The 18,446-nt window shown below is 63.1% G+C and overlaps 1 protein-coding gene across 1 annotated transcript in view; it reads right to left on the bottom strand.

Moving 5' to 3' along the window:
* LOC105826704 (guanine nucleotide exchange factor VAV2-like) overlaps positions 1–18,446 on the bottom strand; it is a 125,256-nt gene that overhangs the window by 10,006 nt on the left and 96,804 nt on the right. The window contains exon 4 of the mRNA XM_012664721.1: positions 8,299–8,367. Coding sequence (XP_012520175.1) covers positions 8,299–8,367 — 69 coding nt within the window. The remainder of the gene's footprint in view (positions 1–8,298; positions 8,368–18,446) is intronic.

The following is an 18,446-nucleotide window of genomic DNA, read 5'->3' as shown; positions in this document are numbered from 1 at the left end:
CCTGCCCGCGTCTCATCCTCCACGCCTGCTGCTTCCCGGCGGTCAGCTGCGCCGACAGATGCTAAATCCCAACAATTATTTTTGTCCTCACAATAGTCTAAAATCTTCCAGGAGGGGCCCCGGGCACGTCTGCTGCCCTCCAGAGACGACAAAACCCGTCACTTTCCCCGCCTGCCCGAGACCCGCGGCCCCCAGGCCCGGCAGCCTCGCCCGCCGGGTTTTGTTGCAGAACGGCAGCTGCGCAGGGAGGCGCGTGCTCCCCGCCGCCCGAGAATCAAAGAGACGCGAACAAACTCTGCTTTCTGCCTCTGGCGCGCCTGTGTTTATGGGGACATAAAACATCGCTGCTGACAGGCTCGGATGTGCTGCTCTGGCCCGGCTGTCTGACGCTGGCGGGCAGGGCACCAGCCGCCACGGACTTGTTACTAGGAGACCAGGTCGGGCATGTCTTGACCCTGGTCCGCCCCGCACCGTGGTCCATCTCCAGGGGCCTGGGGCGCGGCGGCACAGAGAGGGCCTCCAAGGCCCTGCACGTGGACAGATGGACGGACAGGCCCTTCCTGCGCCTGGGAGCTCAGCCTCACAAGTCCTCAGAAGACCCCAACCGCGACCTGTGGGGGAGGCCCTGCTTTCCTACAGGAGGGACAAACCAGGCTTGTCACCCAGGATCACAGAGCCATTTACAAGCACAGCTCCACAGGACCCTGTGCCCTCCTGGCCACGACTCCCTCTTTTTTGGGGATTCTTTCTACACAGTGGAAAAGTCTCTCACCATCTAAAACATTCAGGAACCAAAATGCAGTAACGCCCAGGGCTGGGTCACAAGGGCTGGGCCCACGGTTCCAATCCCTCCTCTGCCATGTGAAGGAAGCATGCTGTGTGACCCCCAGCAAGTCACTTACCCTCTCTGAGCCTTAATTTGCTCAACTGCAAACCGGGGGCTGGAGCACCCACCTGGTGGTGTGAGGGCCGAGGGGATGCCCCAAAGCCTGGCACTCGGGGGGTGGAGGGGGACTGGTGAACCCTGGCTTAGACCCTTCAGTCCAAGAATTGTGACCGCTCTCAGGACCTCCCACCCTCCGGGCACGTCCTCGCACACGGTGTACCAGGCCCAGGTCCAGTTCTCTGCCCTGTGGGCGCCCTTAGAACAACCCTACGGTGGTACCACCTGGGGAGCGAGAAACAAATGCAGGAGGACAGTGAAAACCTGGTGACAAGGATGCTGCTGGGTACCTCCTAAGCATCCGGGCAAGGCGCACTGTACTCAGCCCGGGAGAAGCAGCTGGGGACCGGGCTGGGTTCTGTGGGATAAACAGGAGCTGGGCAGTCGATGCAGACGGTCTGTACGCGGCAGGACCGTCACGGCAGGACCCGGCGCCGACGCTCCTCACGCGTAAGCAGTCTCTCTCCAGTGCCGCCGGCGGCACGTCCGTGCTGAGTGCGCGGAAAATGACGTCGCAAAGGCCAAGTCTGTGTCTTCGTGGGCTTCCCGAAGAGCGTCAGGAGAGTGATTTGGAGGGACCCTCTCCTGGCCACAGCCCGGGGGTGCCTGCGCCCTTCCAGAAAACGGCGAGACGAATGTGCACGTCTTCCAAACGCCCCTTCTGTGCCGGCTGCCTCCCCCGCAGAGCCACTGGCTGAGACCAGAGAACAGCTGTGGACGCCTTGGTCGTGGACGGACCCAAATGGAACCAGAGATTAAACACGAACACCCGTGGAGACCCCTGCGGTATGTGCCGACCACATGGCCCCTGCGCGCTCCCCTGGTGAAGGGAGGCGGCCAAATCTCATCTACACTGGAAACCCCTTCCACAATTTACACACCTTAAAAAATTATCTCAACGATGCCAACATGACACATTTAAAGCTGCAAAGTCATTTTACGACGCAATAAAGCATGCGGTACACACTCCGGGATAAATTATACCTCCCGCCACGTCACCGTCACATTTGTTTAAGCCTGAAAATCACTCCAACCCCGAGGAAAGTGAAATCAGTGTTAAGCGAAGCAGCTCCTAAATCACAAAACTGCAGACTCTTCAAGCTCAAAGGGATCCACAGATCATCTGGGCGGACGCTCGCATTTCGGAGATGGTAAACTGAGGCTCTGAGGGCTCCGACTGGCCCGGAGCAACACAGAACCCTGCGCCGAAGCCTCACGTGGACGCAGCCTTTGCTCACATCGGGCACCAGCCTGTGCTCCGGGAACGGCCCCCAGGTACCAGTTGGGCAGCAGAGGCCCTGGACGGAAAGCCAAGGTCACAGGTTAAGCCAGACCCCGCGTGGCCCCGGCATCCGGCTGCAGAAAGCAGGGAGCAGCCCTGGCTCCTCCCCGCTGGCGCTCAGGAGGCTGCTGCTGAGGTCTCCTCGCTCCCCAGGGCTGCAAGGATGCTCACAGGCAGATGCTCCGGGGCTGGCCCGAGCCAGGAGGAAAAGCCACTCTAGACAGGACCTCGATGCGTCCCAGAGTCACGCCTTCCTCCCAGGCAGCATCTCCGACCCCACGAGGCTGCAGGGCTCGCTCTGAACAGAAGCAAACTCCTGGGGGTGGGTGGCACCTGGCCCAGGACCCTGCGAATGGGGTGGGGTTTGACCCATCTCTCCCTGACGCCCACGGCCAAGCGCCTCCCACCCCAGCCGGGGCACAGGCAGGCCTGGTACTGGGCCGGTGGCAAGAAGCTGTGAATCCCCCAGTTGCCCCACCTAACTAGGGGCAGGAAACCTCTCCAGGAGCTCCTAGTCCCAGGCAGAGAAACATGAAGGCTCCAAACCCCAAAGTGCCCCCTCCAAATGCCAGAAGGGGAAGGCCCCCCACCCTGGAGGTGCGTAGGACGCGGAGGCAGCAGGGGTGGCTCGGACTCGCAGCCAAGCAGCTTGAGACCGCCACACGGAGTGTATGCCAGGACAACTGCGACCAGGCCACCCTTACCCCGCCCCCGCCAAGAGCTGCTTGTTAAGCATTTACCAGCACAGCACGGGGAGAGGCTCCGCGTCCACCACCCTCTCCTGGCTGCACGGGACCAAGCGCTCAGCTAAACAAGTCAGTCTCCACCCCCGCGTTCCCCTTGGGCCTCTCACCTGACCAGGTAGAGCTTTCAGACTTCTCCTGTCCCTTCGATTCCCCAAGGAATCACTGGGGTCTCTGACCTGCCAGGCACCATGAAAGGGGGAGCAGAGGTGGACGGCCTGGCTCTATGGGGGTGATAGGAGCCCGGCCACAGCCCCTCACGGGTGTCCACGCAAGGCGCGCTAATCACTGCGCTTTGTCCCGTCGAACCCGGGCCCTTTTCCGCATCCTTCTCCACCGGAGCTGACCACGCCCGGCCTCGGTGAGAGGCAAACGGGCTTGAGCACCCCCGGCTGGAGCGCCAGGAGAGGGGCAGGGGGCCCAGGGCTCACCAGAGTGACCAGAGGGGGCATGTCTTAAAGCCAGAAAGAATCAGCACTGCGTCGCGGGCTGCTGTACCCAGGCTGGAGCTGGTAGCTGAGTGCAGGTGTTGCGGGCACACAGACCCGACCCCAGCCAGCCCAGGCTGACCCGGAAGCACCTTTCCCGCACACCTGGTGCTCTCCCTCGCTGAAGCGCCCTCACCTGGGGAGTCACGGAGGAACTCTGATTGGGCCCTGAGCCTTCCCACGGTCTCCCCTGCGTGTCCCGGAACAGCTTCCGTAAGTTCTTGCAGACACCAGGCTGCGTCCCGCAAGAGCGCGATATGCCAGACTGCCATGGGGCGACCCGAAGCCATGACTCCGAGGTGGGGAGCCCCGGAGCCCCCCGCAGCCCGGCCCTGCTCTGCCCTCGCACGGCTGCTCCTCCTGCGGGGAGACCACCCCTGCTCTTCAGCAAGCTTCTCCTTGGGCGCCGAAACCCGGCTGTCACCTCTTCTGAGAGGCCTTCCTTGCTTTCCGAGCCGGCACTCTGCCAGCCCCACCCCGCCCCCACGCCCACTATCTCGTCTGTCATTCCTCCCCATACAAACCCGCCTCCCATCCCTGGGCTGGGAGCCCCCAGGGCAGCATCTAACCCTGGGCTGCCAGGAGGCTGCGGCCAGGAGAAGGAAGAGCAGCGCCTGCCAGCGGGAGCCATTATGCAAACGCAAGGTACTGATTATCGGAGCAATTTAAAAAGCAGCCTCTTCTTTGAGGCTTATTTTGCTTGATAAAGCATTTTTAAGTGGCGATATTTCGTGTTAATTTTTTCCACCAGCTGCTCCTATTATTTGATCATCCATCGTTCGGCGCTCTCAAAGCAAGCGCAGAGCACTCGAGAAAATGACTTCAGTCTGGTGTGACTCGTTCCCGCAGGACGACTGCGCTCCCGCTCCCGGAAGGACGCTCTGGACCCGTGTCTGTGCTGCCCGGTCCAGGGGCCACGGGCCACACGTGGCTGTAGAGCTCGTGCAGACTGTGGGCCCAGACATGGGACTTTGTGCTGCAGAGAAAGAACGTGCTGCCTCAGTGCCAACCTGCGACACCGGTCACACGTTAAACTAGAGAATATTTAGGATACACTGGGTTAAATAAAAAACGTTCCTAAAATTAATTTGTTTCTTATTTTTTTTTTTCTTAAAGACAGAGTCTCTCTCTGTCACCCAGGCTGGAGTGCAGTGGCACAATCATAGTTCACTGTAGTCTCCAACTTCTGAGCTCAAGCCATCCTCCTGCCTCAGCCTCCTGAGTAGCTGGGACTACAGGTACGTACCACCAGCCTGGCTAACTTTTTGAAGTTTTTTTGTAGAGACGGGGTCTCGCTATATTGCCCAGGCTGGTCTCAAACTCCTGGCCTCCATCGATCCTCCCACCTTGGCCTCCCACAGTGCTGGGTTTACAGGCATGAGCCACTGCACCTTGTAGAGGACACCTGTGCCTGGGAACGATTCCTTGTTGTTCTTCTCAAGAACATTTCTGTGGCCTTGCACGCCAGTCCAGGGCACCCTAACCCTGCAAACAGGAGGGGCTAGAGAGTTTAGATGCAAACATCTGCTCGCCGGAGACGAAACAACAAGGAACAGGGACGTGTTGAGTCGGGACGGTGTGGGAACAAAGAAATTGCGGTGGGGCAGTTGCCAAACAGACTATATTATAAATAAAGCAGCTCCAGCAAAAGTCTTTTGCTGCAGCCTCATACTGTCTTGTGGTGTCTGTGTCTTTTTGTACGGGCTGCAGCCATGTGTCTGCGTCTTTATGTCTCTGTGTTCATTCCTCGGTCTGAAGTCGGGCCACGTCAGCACCTGGCCTCTATTTTTTGATGAGGCTACTAGGAAATTTACACATGGCTCGTGTTTGATTTCTATTGGGCGGCACAGCCAAGGCCACTTGGCGCCTGGGGAGAAAAGCCACATTCCTGGTTGAACAGGAGACAGGAACCACTGTGCCATCCCTGAGCGCCGTGGCGTGCCCGCTGGGCGCCCTGTGGCTCCCTCCCACTACCCTCGACGTCACTGTCAGTCTCCGTAGTCCCATGAGGCAGGTGCCAATGCTGCACGTCACACAGAAGGAAACCCAGGCGCAGGTTGGTGAACAACTAGCCAGAGGCCACACAGTTAGGTGGCGGCAGCGCTCAGGCTCGTTCCAGGTGACGATCTCGCTGCCCTGGGAGGACGGCATGGCCAGGCAGGACAGACTTTCCTGGGACCAGCTGGGCACAGCCCTCGAGCCGCGATGAAAGTGGAGCTGGGGCCGCCGAGCCCTCAATGACCCACCGGTGTGACACTGGGGGCCGCGAACCGCCCCCGAGGCATATCCTGAACGGCTCCCACGTGGGAGACCCTCGGCCCTCGCCAGGGATGCGAGAGGCAGCCTGTGCTTGCCGCTCCTGGAACCCTACCACGCTGCCCTGACCTGCCTGCTAGCTGTGCCCTGCCCGGGGACACGGGCCCTGGGAGGCAGGGGTGCGGCTCCTTCACCTCAACGTTCCAGCGCTCGGCCCCGGGCTTGAGACACACAAAGTGCTTAGTAACCGGCTGACGACCGAGTGAATGAGTGGACAAAAGCAGACACGAGGCACGTGCACGCCGTGGTCCCTCACTGGTCTCCTAACACTGGACAGGGGCCCTGGGGAGACAGCGACGCCTGGGAACTCCCCGCACAGCTGCAGCGTGCGGGGCCTGGGGGGCTGGGGGATCTCTCAGACATGCGAGGTGGCATCGCCGTGGGCCCAAAGGAAAGAACTGGTCTGTTCTGTTGCAAACGTCCCCTCCTGAGCCCCCACCCGCACCCCGGCCACTCCCTGGCTTCTGGTCTAGGCTGTTGCCCCAGCTCCAGCCTTGAAAATCCACAGTTCTCTCCCCAAGCAGAGCCCAGGTAAGAAACGGCCTTTCTGTTTGTGTCTTGCAAATCGCCCTAATGGCTGAACAGCCCCCCCAGGTCCACAGAGGCAGGGCGACGGGAGAGCCTGCTTGCAGTGAGAGTAGAAGGGAAAACACAAAAGCATGAAAAATTTATTAGCCTGGAGCCACTGGGGCCAAACTGCAAGATAAAGATTCAAATTCGCTCCCCATCCCTGCATTTATGACCTGCGTTTGCAGCAACTGAGGCCGACGGGAACTCACCGGCTCCCCGAGATCGCTGGCCTGTGCGAAGCCACGCGCCCGCCAGGCTCCTGCCTGGGAGGAGTCTCACGCCAGGCCCTGGCTGCACGAGGCCGAGCCTGTGGATGTTTCTGGGGGACGCAGAGCGCCGGCCTCAGCCCGGTGATTTAGGAGAAACAGCAGGCGGGAAGCTTGGCCCCCACACTGGCCCGAGGGCCACCAGCGCTGCACGGTGAGCGGTTAGGGCACAGACCTGGGGTACAATCACGGCTCTGCCACTGACCAGCTGAGACGTGGGCCAGGGGTGTCTCCTCTCTGGGCCTCAGTTTCCTTATCTGTAAACCAAGGACAACCACAGAGTAGACCTCACAGAGCAACTATGGGGGGAGGGCGGCCACGAGGTGAAGTCCCAGCAGTGCCCAGCCCCACGAAGGCACGTGAGACGCTCGCCATGGCTGTGCTGTTACTCGGGTGCTGCCGTTCCACCTCTTGCGCGAGGCGTGGGACCCGGGCGGGAGGGACATGAAGAAGACACATCGTCTGACCCTCTGTCTGCGGGAGACATTCAACCCACAATCATAGCGTACCCCTTGGACAGCCGGAAGGCCCGACAGGGGTGTGCGCGCTGGGGGTGCCAGCCGGGCCAGGGCACAGGAGGCTTCCAGAGCGGGAGGCACTTGGCCTGCACTGGGCAGGTGAGAGGGTTTCCCAGGCGGAGAATGCTGGGCAGGGACGGAGGGAGGCAGCTGCAGCCCTGAGCTCAGCGAGCAAGGTGGCTGCAGACTCGGCCCAGGGCTGGGTCCTCGCCTTGGGGACCTCCCTCTGCTGCACGACCAGCAGACCCCTGAGCAATCTGAGCCTCAGTTTCCTCGCCCCTTACAGGGTGAAGCGGGCAGCCCTGCTCAGCCTCAGGAGGCCCCGTTTGCTGGGGTGGCCGGAGCCTTTTGTTGGAACGTTCCAAGTCCCTCTCTGACTCCCGAGACTGGTCAGGGTGGCAGCGGCATCAAGGGGCACTCTAAGCCCTGGGTCCGTCCGGCCCCTTTGCTGATTTTTGGATGACTTAAATTGTTTATGTAGGCAGGGATCTTGCAGAAAGCATTTTCCTGGGCCCCACACCCCAGAGGCAACCCGGGAGTGAGTGTGAGCGACAAGGCTGGCAACGTTCCTGGCAGATGCCTCAAACACAGCAGGCGCTCAATAAATGCCCTTATGCGTATTCTTATTGTGATTCTCATTCTCAGCCTGTGCTCTAAGATGAAGGGAAAGATACACAGCAAGAGTCTTCCCAGAAGGACACGCACTTTATCTAGGACAAAGAAACCTGCTGCCTCAAGCAGGAGCAGCCGCCCGGCAGCCGGACACCCAGGCCGCCACCCCTCCCCATGCCACTTGCCCAGCCCCCAGCAGCGGGCCACGCAACCCCACCCTGGCCACAGCTGGCCCCAAAGGCCAGGCCTGGGCAGCGTGCGTCCTTGCGGGGAAGGAAGGAGGCGCAGCACAACACCTGGGGCCCCGAGACAACCCGGACCCCACAGACCCCTCTGCTCTCGGCCTGTGCTCCAGGGTCTCTGCTTCCGGAAACGCCAGCTCCAGCCCTCGCCCACGCAGCCTCCGCGGCCAGGCTTGGGGCTCTGACCCCACCGCACCTGAGCGACCCCATCCCCAGCGCCAGTGTGGCCACCGACTTTTCTCCTGACTCCTGGACACCCACAAGAAACTTCTCCCCTCCTCCTTCCCTCCCCTCCCTCTGCCTCCCCCCGCGCCTTACTCGGCCAGCTCCTCCAGGCTGCGGTAGACGTCATCGTCATTCTCGGTGGTCTCCTCCGAGGGAAAAGGCCTGTGGGAGAGAGAGAGGGAGGTGAGCGGTCCCGCGGCACTGCCACCCTCGTGGGGCCCCGCTGGGACCCGCCACAGAGCCCTGCAGGAGCAGACGGGCTGTCGTCTGCTCTCTCGAAGGAAACAGGTGCGGGTGCCTGAGACGGGGACCCAGCCAGCTCGCCCCGGGCAGGGACGTTGCTCCCGCTCTGGGCCCAGGGATGTGGAAAGCTTTCTGTCCACTGACAGCTCTGCCTTCACCTTCCACTTTGGGGGACTCTGGAAACAAGGATGGGGGCTCCCTGGGCAGCTGGTGGTGGGGCGCAGGGAGAAGGCTGCCAGCTCCAGTCACTGCAGGGGACGAGAAGGAGGGCGTCCGGAGGAAAGGACGGCTTCTGGGATGTTGAGGTAGGGGCCCACAGCGGCCTGGTCAGGGCTGCCCCCAGCAAGGACCTGCCTCCTCCTCTGGGAAGGGAGCCCAGGGAGCAGAAGCCCCAGGGGGACGCCCCAGAGGAGCACAGTGGTGCTCTCCCCACCCGCCCCCAGTTTGTCTCCACCCCCCAAGAAGCCCCAAGCCCTGCCCTGCCCCACTGGCCTTTCTGCAGCTCAGGATGGTCCATGAATATATACATATACATATAAAATATAAACTTCAAGCTGGCCCCTTCCGTTAGTCTCATTTTTGTGGCACTCCCGTGCGCATGTGCATAATTAAAATTGTTTTCCTCCTGCTCGTGTCTTACATCAATTCAATTTGCAAACCGGCAAAGAACCTACAAGAGTAGAAGGAAGCAGTCCCCACCCTACCGAAGCATCACCCCGCACTGTCCTCTGCGCAGATGGGCGTGGCCCCGAGCGGACAGGCCTCCCTGCACGGCCACTCGCCAGCCTCTCAGAGCCCGAGATGCCACAGGCCAGCCTGGGGCAGGTAGGGGACAAAGGTGGGGTGGGGCGCCGGCTGGTACAAAAGCTGGAGGCCAGAGCAACCCCCCTCCAGAGGAGGGAAAGGCCCCTATAATTGAACCAAACACTCCCTGAAGCCGCGGGTGCGTGCTCTGGCGGGAAACCTGCCACTTAGGGTCTGGCAGGAGACCCCAGCTGGGGGCTGCCCCGGCCCAGATGCCACATGGGGTTTCTTCCTTGCCTGGGGTCAGGCTGACATTTGCTCAGCCTGGCGGGTCAGCGGGGGAGGAAGCCCGCTGCCCGGCAGCCTCCGCCAGCAAGGCTGGGGGCTCTGCTCTGTGGGGAAGGGGGCCTGGGGGGGCCCCTGAGCTGGAGCTGGAGGCCTGGGTCCCGCCTGGCTCTGTCACAGGCCTGCGGGGACCCTGGGCCTTAGGTCTGAGGTCCCCAGGCAGAGCTAGCAGATCACTGGTCTGCGACCCCCATGGCTTCCTGGCAGCAGCCTGTGTCCAAGGGGGCAGCATGGCCCAGCCTGACCTCTGCGTGGTGGGCTCAGCTCCCCCTCCCTGCCACACTGCCCTCCTTCCACCTGTCACCATGACAGCGGCATCCTCAGGTCACGGCAGGGCTGAGGCCACCAGGACCCCTCGCTCACAGCTCGCAGACAGGAAGTCCTCCAGGAAGCCGCCTCCTCCTGCCACACGCAGAGCCTGAGGCTGACCCAGACCCAGCGCGGCTGACAGGGTGCGGGCTCGGTCCCGGTCTGAAGGGACTGGCCGACACGCAGGTGCCACATGAGGTGCCGGAGCACACGGGCAGGAGGAGGAAGGCTCAGGCCAGGCCAGGTCCTGCCTCTCGGTGCCAAACGCCACTGCCAGGACGGGCCCCGCCCCCACGCCAGCCCCCTGCTCGGGCTGGGCCGTCTCCTCCTCCAGCCTCATCGTTCATTTCTTCTCTCTTCACATTTTCAATGATTAATGGTGCTACTTCCGTAACAAAAAACCTCTAACTGAAATTCTCATTTACTATGTAAAACGTGTCCTCGTCGATACATCAAAAATCCAAAACCCACTCATACCCTGCGAAAGCATGTTGTGTGTAACATGACACTGTGCTCTCGGCTGCAGAGAGGGGAGAGGAAGGAACCAAACCTCCAGGAGCGTTGCGAGGACGTGATCCTGTTCAAATCCCACCTCAGTGTGCCTGGTCGGGAAATGGGCCGGCACGTCTAGCCCCAGGGTATATGCGGGGGTGCAGCACGGCCACTCAGGGACTCCACCTCTCGAAGCCACTCTGCTAAGTCGTCTAGAGACGCACCAAATTCTGTGAGGAGTGCACCCTGGCGCTGTACGGCACCACACGCGCCACCACGCGCTCGTCCTGCGGCCAGGCAGACATCACTAATCGACCGCAGCACTCAGATCTCCGAAGTCCAGGCAGCCTTCCTTGACGCGGGCTCCGCGCCCCAGACCTGGCACGTGGACGGGGCCCACCTGCCCTGCCAGGCGCGCGGGGCCAATGGCAGCCAAGGGGCGAAGGCTTTGGAGCTGGGCCCGCCCCGCTCCGCGTGGCCCGCTCTGCTGTCCTCGCCCGAGAGGTGGAGATCACAGTCCCTCCCGCAGGTGCCTCTCGCGGGCTGCTGCACCGTGGCTGAGACAGAGAATCGTCGCCGCTACTTATTTCCAGAGTCGACCTCACCCGGCCACGCTGCGGCCCGATGCCTCGCCAGAGCCCGGGAGCCCCACGCGCCGACTATCTCAGCATCTCGTTTCCTGACAGGAACTTGGTGCCCACTAACACAAGACACGACGGTAATTTCTAAATGTTTGTTTTTTTTCCTAAAGACCTGACCTGCACGTAGGATGTTCCTGGGTTTCCCTTCCCACGTCTTGCTCAGCCCTCGACAGCCCCTCCACCTGCAGCCCCGACGGGGACGGGGCAGGAACGTTAAAGCAGGAGAATTACGCTGCTGTCCATGAAATCTTCACTACTCCTATTCCAACATCCCTGTTTGGGGCCACAAATCCCCCGGGAACCGAGCTGCAAATCCGATCAATTTACGCTGCGAGGAGCGGAGGGGGCACCTGTGGGGACCTGGGGGCCTCAGAGCCCCGCTGCCGGGGCTGCTCCGAGATGGGGCAGGAACGCGGCGGGTGGGCTCGCCAGGCCCCCATCTCCTCTCTTTCCGCCCCGTCCACAGACCCTGCACCTGCTCTGCCCTCTGCCTCAGCCCTGCCCTCCCCCACTCCCCGGGCCCTGCCATCCTTCAAGGCGCAAGTCAAGCCCCGCCACGTGTGGGACGACTCGCCACTGTCCCAGCCTGGCACAGCGCCTGGCACTAGGAGGGCACGGTGGGCGGACGGGTGGACAGAAGTTGGGTGCCAGGGGCTGGATCGTGGGTGCGTGGATGGACGGGTGTCTGAGAGGGCGGGCGGGTGGGAGGGCGGCTGGATTTGGGGGTTGACAGGTGGCTGCGTGGATGGATGGAGAACGCGTGGGTGGGGGCGGCGGCTGGATCACGGGTGTACGGATGGGTGGACAGGTGGATGGACGTCAGATAGTCTCCAACCGCTTCCTCCCGAAACGACGGCACACGGCAGCCCCAAATTAGACACGAGGACGCATTCCCAGGGAGAGCTCACGAGAATCACACAGGGGATTCGAGTCACCCCCAGCAGCGACTTTGTAGACTGACTCTGACCTCACGGTGGGGAGACACCTTTGCACGGAGTCTGAGCAGCTTCTGCGGCCACGTCCCAGCTGTGACTAGAGCCCGGTAGCAAGCGAGGCCGGCCGGGACTCTGTGGTCACCTGGCAATATCCCGTCTTCAGGCACCGGCTGATGTTCCATCCCGCACAATCCTCAATTTCCCCTTCCCAGGCTCACAGGACATCCGGACACCGCGCTGTGGGGTCCACCTGCTTGTCAGGAGGGGACAGAAGCAAGGGAGGCCAAACTGCGCAGTGCAGACAGTCCCACGGTCATCCCAGAGCCGGGCGCGGGCTGTGTGCCCCTCATCCCGCAGAACCTTCCTGCGTGTGCGGCTCCTTGTGTGGCTTCTGGGAAGCCGCTTCCCCTGCACCTCAAGGGCCCAGCGCGGACGTGCGCACAGGAAGAGGAGAAGCGCTGAGTGCCAAGTGCAGAACAATTCCCGGCTGAGCCCGCGCCTGGCGGCAGCGCCCTCAAAGCAATCTGTGTGCTCCCCAGCTTCCTTCCCCCCAGCACCTCCCCCGGTGAGCCCAGCTCTGGGCGGCCCAGTCACAGCCCAGTGCAGGGCCACAGGAGGAAGACCTGACACCAGGACACCCGACGCGGGTGCCTGCACCCAAACCCCGAAGCAAGAACCAAGGAGGCACAATCCCAACATCCGAATGTCCCCAGTCTCCTCCCTTCCTCGGGTGTTCACTGAGCACCTGCTCGGAGCTGGCCCTGGGCCGCGTCTGCACTGGTCCGGGAGACAGAGCAGCTCGGATCCAGCTGAGTCAGGAGAGTCAGGCACGGCCTCTGCACAGGGCCCACGTGTGCCACCGTGCCTGCCCGGGCACGGGGACAGGCCCCCGTGACCTGGACAAGGCACCCACCAGACGCCCCAGGGGTCCCCGAGCCCAGGCCCAACCTGGCCGGACCCCGGACCTCAGTGTGACGGCGGGCGGCTTGGGCTTGCTGGTTGGGAAGGCACCGCAGAGCCAGCAGCCAGATTTGGTTTTTAAGACAAAGACCAAAGTAGCCAAAGAGAGGACCCTAAACACAGCCGCCTCCTTCCAAGGCAGGGTCGGGTGTCCGGGTTCTAGGGGGAGAACCAGGTGGCTTCACCGCTGGCTGTGCTTCCGTGACAGCTGTGGGTCCTCGAATGTGGGGTTTGACGGGAACCATGGTCCTCTTGTCGGCCCCCAGCTAAGATTTCACGCGACAGCAGCTACTGGGAGGGAACCCTGGGCCACCTGAGCTATGCCCCCCCAATTCTTTCCACACACTTCAAAACCAGCTCAGGGTGCGGCACCGGGCCTGTGCACCCCCACCTGGCGGCGCCTGCCCTGCACTGTTCAGTCTGACCCAGCCCCCCACCGCGCACGGCTACGTGGCCGCTCCCGGGCCTGCCTTCCTGGGGGTTCCTCCCCCGCCGAGCAGGGAGCCCCTCGCACCTCTGAGAAAGCAAAACCTGCCCAGGGCCAAGACGCTCCCCCGACCCACACCTCGGAAAGTACACGTGGGGAGAAGCCAAGACAAAGAGGCCCCGCCGCCTTGATCTCACTTATTTTTGGGGAGTCCCTGTAGGAAAAGCTAAGAGCAGGGCGTCTGCAGATAATGGATCTGCCGGCCCCTGGCCCTCGGTTTCCCAAACTGTAGAATGGGGGTAGATGGAGCAGTTGTTAAGATCAAGTGAGATGCCCCACCCAAGGCTCTCGGCTGAGTCCCACCACCTGGCGAGCACCTGTCTGCGGCAGCACAGGTAACTCTCCCCGCTTCCAGCTGGCTCAGCCCCCGAGCCGACCCAACCTGCGTGCACAGGGACCACCCTGGGTTTCGTCACAATTGGAAAGTGCCCTCTGCCCCCAGGCGCACCTTCCGGCCCCGCCCTCCTCAGGTGGGTCACGGCCTCCAACCCACTCCACGGGCGGCCTTGCGGCCCTGAAACAAACGCACGGCGCAGGTCAGCGCACGGCTCACCGCGCAGAGCATCTGGGACAGGGCGTTTACTGTCCGCCCCGGCGGCGTGCACCCTGGCGGCATGCACCCTGGCGGCGTGCACCCTGGCGGCGTGCACCCTGGCGGCGTGCAGAGTGCGGGCAGCACACACTGTGCCGCCATGTCCTGCCGGGTGAAAGTGATCCAGGACCTGAGACCCGGAGACACCGCACTCCTGCACTCTTTACTGGGCCGCAGGGAGAAGAAGTGGGATCCGCCCACAGGGGAACAGGCCCCAGCACGACCCCCAAGGACTGCGTCTGCATCCCAGAGGGTGAGGCCAGCTCAGGACCCCAAGGGAGCTCCCTCAGCCTCGGAGGCCCGGGTGTGCCCAGCCCCGGCACGTGTCCTGCATGAGTGACCATCTGCCCAGGTTTGCCAGGGACGGGGGGATTTCTCAGAACGCCGGACCCTCCGTGCTGAGTCCGTAACAACTCGGCCACCCTCGCCTGTGCGTGGCAGACCACAGGGCTTCAGCTCCCAGCGCTGACACTGCCTGCGGGGCCCTGGCTGTGCCTCAGTTTCCTATTCTGTGACCAGCCTCAGAATTGGGCTGCGGAGGGCCTGGCACCAGGACACGACCAGGCTCCGCTGCATCTCACCCAGGGTTGAGGGGGCCGGGGAGGAGGAGGAGGCTGGCGTGGGAGGCAGGGCCGTGGACCCCCAGCCCAGGCCAACTCTAAAGGCACATGAAGAACCGCAGCCTGGAGGCCCCCACAGGCCTGTTCCGTTACTGAGAGTCACCTGGGGCAACGCCTGCTAATTGGCGCGGAGGCCTTGAGGCACGGGGTCTCACTAACTGAAAAACTTCCCACCCACCAAACAGTGCAACTGTCAAACCAGGCCAGCAGGTCGCGTTTCTCTGCTCTGCGCACCACCCCATCCAGTCCAGACGGCCGTCGTTGCGGGAGCACAGAGTGTGCCTCCCCACCCACAGCCACACCCGGCTCGGGTACGCCTGCATCAGAGAGGAGCATGACCTCGCCGTCATGGAGCCTGGGCCGAGGGACGCAGGGAGCACGGGGACGACTCGGGCCCAAAGACAGCCCTGGCCTGGGGAAAGCAGGGAGGGCTTCCCGCAGGAGGTGGCAGGGGAGCTGGCCTGGAGAGCAGAGTCTGATCTCCGAGTTCAGAGTCCTAGCCTTGTGTCAGGCAGGCTGGGAGGAACCCTGGCCACACAGCTTCCTTGCTCGTGAGCTCGCCAAGTGACCAAAGCCCCCCACCCCCGGCCTCAGCTAGCCCATCTGCAAGATGGGGACAAACCACCTGGCCTACCACAACGTGTGAAGGAAGGGAAAGTGAGGGCGGACAGTGGGCACGGTCATGATTTAGAGGCTGAGGGGCAACCCGGGCAGAGGGGACATGAGGGCTTGGTGCAGTCGGGGCGGAGGGTCCATGGGGACCCAAGTGCCAGGTGGGGCAGGAGGCTGATGGGGGCTGGAGCGTGGTGACCAATAGGTTGGCCAAGTGTGACACCAGGATCTTAAACCAAAGTCAGTGGGGGCTTGGAAGATGGGAGCAGTGACCCTTGACGCCACTAAAGCAGGCCCAGCAGAGGTGGGGGTGCAGCCAGCTCCAAGGCCACTGGCAAGATGGCGCATGCACCAGAGTCCCCAGAGGAGAAACCCCAAGTGACCCTCAAATCCCGGCAAGGCTGTTTCCGCCCTTGTTTCCGGAACCCCAGCAAGGGAAGACACTCCGACCTCACAGGCAGGAAAGATGTGGTCAGCTCCCGTCCCACCGTGCCTGGGGGAGGGAGGGGCCGGAATCGCTGATTACAGAGAAATGTGACTTCTCCGCAGCTGCAAAGCTTAGTATGTTGTTTCCTATTTTCGACACACTCCTCGTACGGGAGCCTCTGGCAGGCAGCAGCTCGGAGGGGAAAGGACCCCGGGAGCGGGCCAGACCCCCGCAGCCCCTCTGCTGTTCCACACCAGGCCGCCCCGCTGGGGCACCGGCCCAGACTTCGCAGGAAACCTCCTGCCAGGGCCCTGCCCAGACGGATGCTTAGGACACGTCCGTCCATCGGGGAGCAGGGAGGCTCTGGTACAGGGCTCCACCCAGGGGCGGTGCCCAGGCTGGCAGGGACTTCCCAGGGCCACCACCTGCACGGTCCCGTCAGTGGCATGGCTTTTCCTCCCAGCCTACCAGCCGAAGCGTCAACCTGCAGGCCGGGGTGAGGCCTCGCAGTCCCACCTCTGCGAAGCATCCTGCCAAGTGTCCACGCTGGTTACTCACGGCCAGGCCCCCGGGTGTCCTCCTGGCCTTGGCCTGGGGAACCTCGACCGAGCTCAGCCACACCGGCAGAGAGGTGACGGGATTGACTGAGAGTAATCACAGCCCAGGGATCCAGGGACAGCAGGTCTGACTCACGAGCAGGAAACCGAGGCCCAGGCCAGGGTCTGCCGAGCGTCCAGACCACAGGCAGAGGCCGAGCAGTCCCCACGCCTGCCGGTGCCTCCAACGGCCCCACCGGCAGCTCCGAACTCTCGCTCCAGACCCGGACGGCTGCATCAGGCCCTGGGAACAAGGACTTCCTCCCTTTCTCCTGCTCCGCGACCTCAGCTGTGTCCTCCCTGACGCAGTCCTCAAGCCCACAGGGCCCGTCCCGGCACAGCGGAGGCTCAGCGGCTCCCTGAGCTCCCCGGCTCTCGAGTCGGGGACAATGGCCCCAACCACACAGCCAGGTTGGCAGTCTGGGGGGGTCCGGCGAGGCCACAGAGGTTGTGGGTCCGTGTGGGCGCCCTCAGAAGAGTCAGGAGGGAAAAGCGTGGACGTGCCGGGCTGGTGTCAAACCCATGCTGCTGGCACAGCCTCCGGTCCCAGAGCCGGGAGATCACGGACAGCCAAGTCCACGTGGTGAAAGGCTGACCTTTCTTGAGCAAGTTCGGGAGCCGGGACAGAAGGACCCGGCTGGGGGTTCTGTGCCACCGGCAGGTCACGGGACAACCACAGGCAAGCCCCCTCCCCCGTCTGAGCTGCCGAGGGGGGCGAGGGGCAAACAACAGCTGGAGGTGCTCTTCCCCTCCCCCACGTCCGTGGACTCATTTGCTGGGAAACAAGGGGTCAGCCCAGTGGCCAAGGCCTTTGCCCTCCGTGAACCCTCTGGGACAGGGATGGCAAAACCAGGGCCTGCCCAGGACCCTCAATCCCAGCCCTCCCCCCTGCGGCAGGCATCGATAGCCGATGACGGTGTGGACGGCACTCGATCCAGGTAGAGACCGCGCGAAGCCAGTCCCAGCAGAGCGTGGCTGGGCTCCCAGTCAGCCCTCCGTCGCCCCAGCAACAGCCCAGAGGCGGGGCCAGTCCCAGCAGTCCCAGGACAGCCTGGCCGAGCTGGTCCGCAGACACCACCCCGCTGAAGGGGCACACGTGGGACCCGATCTTTCCCCCACGTTCACAAATCGGGGGAGGGAAGGTCACGCGGGATGGAGGCCACGCTCACGTCTCCCACGACCAGCCCTGACGACCACCCCACAGATGAGGGTTCCTATCTCCGTCCCGGAGAGGACACCAGGGCCCAGACGTGACAAAAGCTGCCCAAGGAGACCAGCCGGGAAGGGGCAGAGGTGGTTGGAGCCAGGGCCTCGCTCCGTCAGGGTCACCCGGGGACTAACCTTCCAGAGGGCCTAGGTGCCTCCCCCACCCCCTGCTGGCTATCAAACCCCCCCCAGCTGTTCCCCTTCCAAGCCTCCATCCCTGCCGCCTGGATGCCCGCAGAAGCCCCTCAGCGGTCCCGGCCTCAGCGCTGGAGCCCCTACAGGCCACGCAGGGCCAGGGCAGGGCTCTGGACCAGCCACTGCCCTGCTGGAAACCCCAGCAGAAGAGACTCGCCACTCGCTGCCCCTTCCAGCCCTCCCTGTTCCCAGGGTGCCCGCAGCCCGGCCCCTCCATCACAAGGACGCCAAGCACAGTCCCACCCAGGCAGCTGCCCAGGCCTCCCTGGCCGCCAGGGGACAGTGTGGACGCAGCCTACTTGGTGAAGCACATTGACCACCGTGTCAGAGCAGCTCCAGCCCCACCTGGGCTCTCTGCCACCTCCCTGTGACTCGTCTCCCCTGGAACCCAGGGCACAATAGGTCCACACGACCGGCTGACGGGCCGGGAGGGGGAGAGGGTGCCAGCTGCCTGTCCTATGCTCGGGCACCAGGCCACTGGGCAGGGACTCCCAGCAAGTGTGAGGGTGGCCCTGGCTCTCCCACACCAGGTGGGAGGGCCTGGCCACTTTGGAGCAGAGAACTGGGCCTTGGCTCTGCTGGATGGCGCCAGCCCTGGGCCTGAAGGCGGCCAGGACGGGCGGGGCAGGGTGAGGCTCGCCGCGGAGCCTCAGGGCTGGCTGCAGCCAGAACAGGCTGTGCCCCACGGTGGCCTCCTGGACTCTACGTTCCAGCCAAACCCACCCTGCCCCCCGATTTCCAAGCTGGAGCAATGTGTGGGGTACCTCCACATCTACCCTGGGTGCTCAGGTAAGGGCCCGAGAACGCAATTCTCCAAACAGCAGAAAACCCAGCTTC

The sequence above is a fragment of the Propithecus coquereli genome, unplaced genomic scaffold (assembly GCF_000956105.1).
Source record: "Propithecus coquereli isolate 6110/MARCELLA unplaced genomic scaffold, Pcoq_1.0 Scaffold908, whole genome shotgun sequence".
NCBI classification, from domain to species: Eukaryota; Metazoa; Chordata; class Mammalia; order Primates; family Indriidae; genus Propithecus; species Propithecus coquereli.
Note: the sequence above shows the minus strand (reverse complement) of the source record. Positions and strands in the feature narration are given on the sequence as shown.